This window comes from Mandrillus leucophaeus, unplaced genomic scaffold (genome assembly GCF_000951045.1).
Source record: "Mandrillus leucophaeus isolate KB7577 unplaced genomic scaffold, Mleu.le_1.0 Scaffold8, whole genome shotgun sequence".
Lineage (NCBI taxonomy): Eukaryota > Metazoa > Chordata > Mammalia > Primates > Cercopithecidae > Mandrillus > Mandrillus leucophaeus.
The window spans coordinates 1,913,940-1,918,559 of NW_012108696.1; the positions used below are offsets into that span (position 1 = coordinate 1,913,940).

Below are 4,620 nucleotides of genomic sequence, written 5' to 3' on the forward strand. Positions count from 1 at the left end.
GTAGCACGATCTCGGCTCACTGCAACCTCCGTCTCCCGGGTTCAAGTGATTCTCCTGCCTCGGCCTCCCAAGTAGCTGGGACTACAGGTGCATGCCACCATGCCCGGCTAATTTTTTGTATTTTAGTAGAGACCAGGTTTCACTATGTTGCCCAGGCTGGTCTCGAACTGAGCTCAGACAATCCACCCGCCTCGGCCTCCCAAAGTGCTAAGTTTATAGGCATGAGCCACCGCACCTGGCCTAATTTTTGTATTTTTAGTAGAGACGGGGTTTCGCCATCTTGGCCAGGCTGGTCTCGAACTCCTGACCTCATGATCCACCCGCCTCATCCTCCCAAAGTGCTGGGATTACAGGCATGAGCCACCGCACCCAGCCTAATCTTTGTGTTTTTAGTAGAGATGGGGTTTCACCGTGTTGGCCAGGCTGGTCTCGAATTCCTGACCTCAGGTGGTCTGCCCTCCTCGGCCTCCCAAAGTGGTGGGATTACAGACATGAGCCCCTGCCCCCGGCCTTTTTTTTTTTTTTAAAGTGAGGTTTGTTGAGATATAATTTACATCCAATAAAATACACCCTTTTCAGGACATTTGTGTTGACAAATTACAGGGCCAGCTAACCGTAATGAAGATAATACACTATTTCCATCACTCAAAACAGCTCCCTTGTAGTCTGTCCCCCCACCGCCAGCCCTTGGACTACCAGTCTGCCCTCTGCCCTGTATCTCTGGAAACTCGCCTCTGTGGACCCACACAGTGCCTGGACTTTTGAGTCTGTGCCTTGACCTTAGCCTGGATGAATCCCACCAGCACCCCGCTGTGTGCGTCCATGGTGCCTCCTTTCTCCCATTGCTGGAAGACCCCATTGGGTCTCTTCTTGATTTCAGACCCTGGCTGGCTCCTGTGGGAAGTTTGCCCCCTTTGAAATTAAAGAGCACATGGTCCTGGCCCCTCGGCGTCGGACCGCCTTCCATCCAGACCTCTGCAGTCAGCTAGACCAGCTCCTCCAGCAGCAGAGCGGCGAGTTCTCCTTCTTGAAAGACCTCAAAGGCCGGCAGCCCCTGAGGTCCGGACCTACCCAGGTTTCCACCCGGAATGCAGATATTTTTAACAGGTCAGAGCCTGAGGAGGTCGGCCTTCACCCACTAGTGACGCTGGAGGGCAGCATCCTGAACCCTGGGGTCCCTGAGGTGGGAACTTGGGGTCCTGCTGCTGCTTGCCTCCTAGTGCCCTCGGGCCCTGGACTTCGGTGCTGACTAAGGCCTCTCTCCACCTGGCCTTCCTGTGAGCCCCTGAAGTCTTCCTCTCCCTGTCTTCCTAGCTCTTCCTGGAGGAATCTTACTTCCCTGCTAGTCTCCAGTGAAGGATACCCCTCCCCTCCCCCTATCTTGCAAATCTCCTGTTTCCACAGAACCTCCCTTGGTAAAAATGCTCTGCAGCTGCACCTGGGCAGCCTTCTTCCCTCTCCCCTGCAGGCTGCACCCTCCTCCGTCTGTCCTTCCAGTCCATGTTCCTGACCTTTCTTTGGGGATAGGCAATGCTGCTTTTTAACAAATGCCCATCTTTCTAGAATTGTTAGGCCATCTTCACTGGGAGGTTCCCGAGAGGTTTGTGAGCGAGTCTGTAAGGCAGCGCGATCCTGAGCCTGGGGTTTTCCTTCTCAGTGACGTCGTGATCGTGGAGCGTGGGAAGGGCGATGGCGTTCCCGAGAGGAGGAAGCTCGGCAGGATGAAGCTCCTGCAGTTCTGTGAGAACCACCGGCCGGCCTACTGGGGTACCTGGAACAAGAAGACGGTGCTCATCCGCGCACGAGACCCCTGGGCCCAGGACACGGTGAGCCGGCCCCGGAGTGCCTCTGTCCCTGCATCTCCTCACTGTGCCCCTTTCCTCCAGCCCTGAAGGCAGCTGTGAGTCCCGTGTGTTTCTTTTCTCAGAAGCTCCTCGACTATGAGGTGGACAGTGATGAGGAGTGGGAAGAAGAGGAGCCCGGGGAGTCCCTGTCCCACAGTGAGGGGGTAAGGATGTGCCCTAGCTGTGTTCACTGACAGATGGCTTGTATTTGAGTCCCTGTCCCACAGTGAGGGGCTAAGGACGCAGTCAAGCTGTGTTCACTCACTGACAGCTGGTGTTTGACCTGCTGTGTGGCCTGAAACCCGAACGTACCTCAACATCCAGACTTCCAGCTTCTCTCCCAAAATCTCATCTGGTGACACTCGCCCACATGGCTGCTGGGGGTGGGAGCCCGTCCTCATCTGCACCGTGGCCCCACAGCCCCCTCTCGCCTCCTGCCGACCTGCCACGCACCATTTCCACCTGACTGCCCAGCTGCTGTGACCTAGTGGGCTTTCTGCCGATGCTCACAGTGTCTGTCAGGAGGCCATGCCGAGCAGATGTTCACAGCTTTACATTTTTTTGTTTCTTTAAGACAGAGTCTCACTCTATCGCCCAGGCTCGAGTACAGTGGCGCGATCTCAGCTCACTGCAACTTCTGCCTCCCAGGCTCAAGTGATTCTTCTGCCCCAGCCTCCAAGTAGCTGGGACTACAGGCGCCCGCCACCACGCCCGGCTAATTTCTTTTTTGTATTTTTAGTAGAGACGGGGTTTTACCATGTTAGGCAGGATGGTCTCCATCTGCTGACCTCGTGATCCACTCATCTCGACCTCCCAAAGTGCTGGGATTACGGGCTTGAGCCACCGCGCCCGGCCTAAAACTACTCTTAGAGCAGTTTTAGGGTCGCAGCAAAATCGATTGGAAGGTACAGAAAGTTCCCATACACCTCCTTCCCCAAAGCCAAGCCAAGCCACACGTTACCAACATCACCTTCCAGAGCAGTGGACTGGTTACAATCATTGCACTCAGGCCGGGCACTGTGGCTTAAGCCTGTTATCCCAGCACTTTGGGAGGCCGAGGTAGGAGGATCACTTGAGCCTGGGAGTTGGAGACCAGCCTGGGCAACATGACAAAACTCCATCTCTATAAGAAAAAATTTTAAAATTAGCCAAGCAGTGGCGGTGGCATGCATCTGTAGTCTCAGCTACTCAGGAGACTAAGGCGGGAGGATTGCTGGAGGCTAGGAGATTGAGGCTGCAGTGAGCTATGATCATGCCACTGCACTGCAACCTGGGCGACAGAGCGAGACCCTGTCTCTAAAAATAAATACATAAAATCACCACCACCCAGAGTCTACGGTCTCTGTTAGGGTTGGTTCCTGGTGTAGAGGGTTCTGTGATTTGAATGGATGTTGGATGCTGTGCGTCCACCTTTATTGTTCTGAACAAAGAGGCCTCTCCCTGCTGAAAGGCCCCTGTGCTCTGTCCGTCCAATCCCCTGGAAATCACCAACCTGTCTGTCTCCGTGGATCGGCCTTTTCCAGATTGCCCTGTAGCTGGAATCGCACTGCGTGTGGCTCCTTTCACTTGGCAGTATGCATTGACAGTTCCCCCATGTCTGTTCGTGGCTTGATAGCTCATTTTTTTTTCACACCGAATAATATCCCATGTGGTAACATTTTTATTTTTGTTCAACGGTTCTTGAATTTTGCATTCAAGCACAGTTATTAAGCACTTACTGTGGGCCAGGCACTCTGATCGGTCTTTCAGACACAGGGATATGCAGAACGCCGCCCAGTGTAAGCCACAGACAGGAGCCTGTAAGGGGAATGAATGACTGTGTGATTCCAGCCTCATGGGTGCCTCAGAGGCACAAGTGCATGGAGCCATGGCGTGTGTGGTGGGGGCACTGCCTGATCTTAGGAAAAAACTCCCATGCCCATAGAGCCAGTGGCCTCTGGCACCCACCCCTGGCCATAGATCAGCTTTAGTAACATTCATTGCATACTTTTTGTCCTTATCACACTGTTCGTAACTGAGTTTCTCTCTTTTTTTTTTTTTTGTTTTGTTTTGTTTTGTTGTGTGTTTTGAGTCGGGAGTCTTACTCTGTTGCCTAGGCTGTAGTGCAGTGGTAAGATCACCACTCACTGCAGCCTTGACCTCCCCAGTCTCAGGCGATTCTCGCACCTCAGCCTTCTGTGTAGCTGAGAGGGACTACAGGTGCATGCCACCACACCCAGCTAATTTTTTGTAGAGACAGGGTTTCACCATGTTGCCCAGGCTGGTCTCCAACTCCTGGCTTAAGCAATCCCCCTGCCTTGGCCCCGCAAGGCACTGGGATTGTAGGTATGAGCCATTGCGCCTGGCTCCCTGAGTTTCATTTCTAATCTGTACTCTTAACGCAGACCATCTGTCCCTGTGAACCTTAGGCTTTCCTCCGAGGCCACGAGCTGATGGAGTTACAGGTTTTCAGAGACTTGGAACAAGGAGCAAGACAGTGGATAACCCCAGGCCCCCACGTGCATCCTCTTCTCTGAGGTTAAAAGTGGTTGTTGGCTGGGTGCAGTGGCTCACTCCTGGAACCCCAGCACTTTGGGAGGCCGAGGGGGGCAGATCACCTTAAGTCAGGAGTTCGAAACCAGCCTGGCCAATATGGTGAAACCCCGTCTCTACTAAAAATACAAAAATTAGCTGGGCATGATGGCAGGCGCCTGTAGTCTCAACTACTTGGGAGGCTGAGGCAGGAGAATCGCTTGAACCCAGGAGGTGGAGGTTGCAGTGAGCCGAGACCACAATA

At 53.6% G+C, this 4,620-nt stretch overlaps 1 protein-coding gene across 1 annotated transcript in view; it reads left to right on the top strand.

The window, feature by feature from the left end:
• Positions 1-4,620, top strand: part of CHAF1A (chromatin assembly factor 1, subunit A (p150)) — a 38,769-nt gene that overhangs the window by 27,150 nt on the left and 6,999 nt on the right. The window contains exons 6-8 of the mRNA XM_011967466.1: positions 881-1,107; positions 1,658-1,826; positions 1,928-2,029. Coding sequence (XP_011822856.1) covers positions 881-1,107; positions 1,658-1,826; positions 1,928-2,029 — 498 coding nt within the window. The remainder of the gene's footprint in view (positions 1-880; positions 1,108-1,657; positions 1,827-1,927; positions 2,030-4,620) is intronic.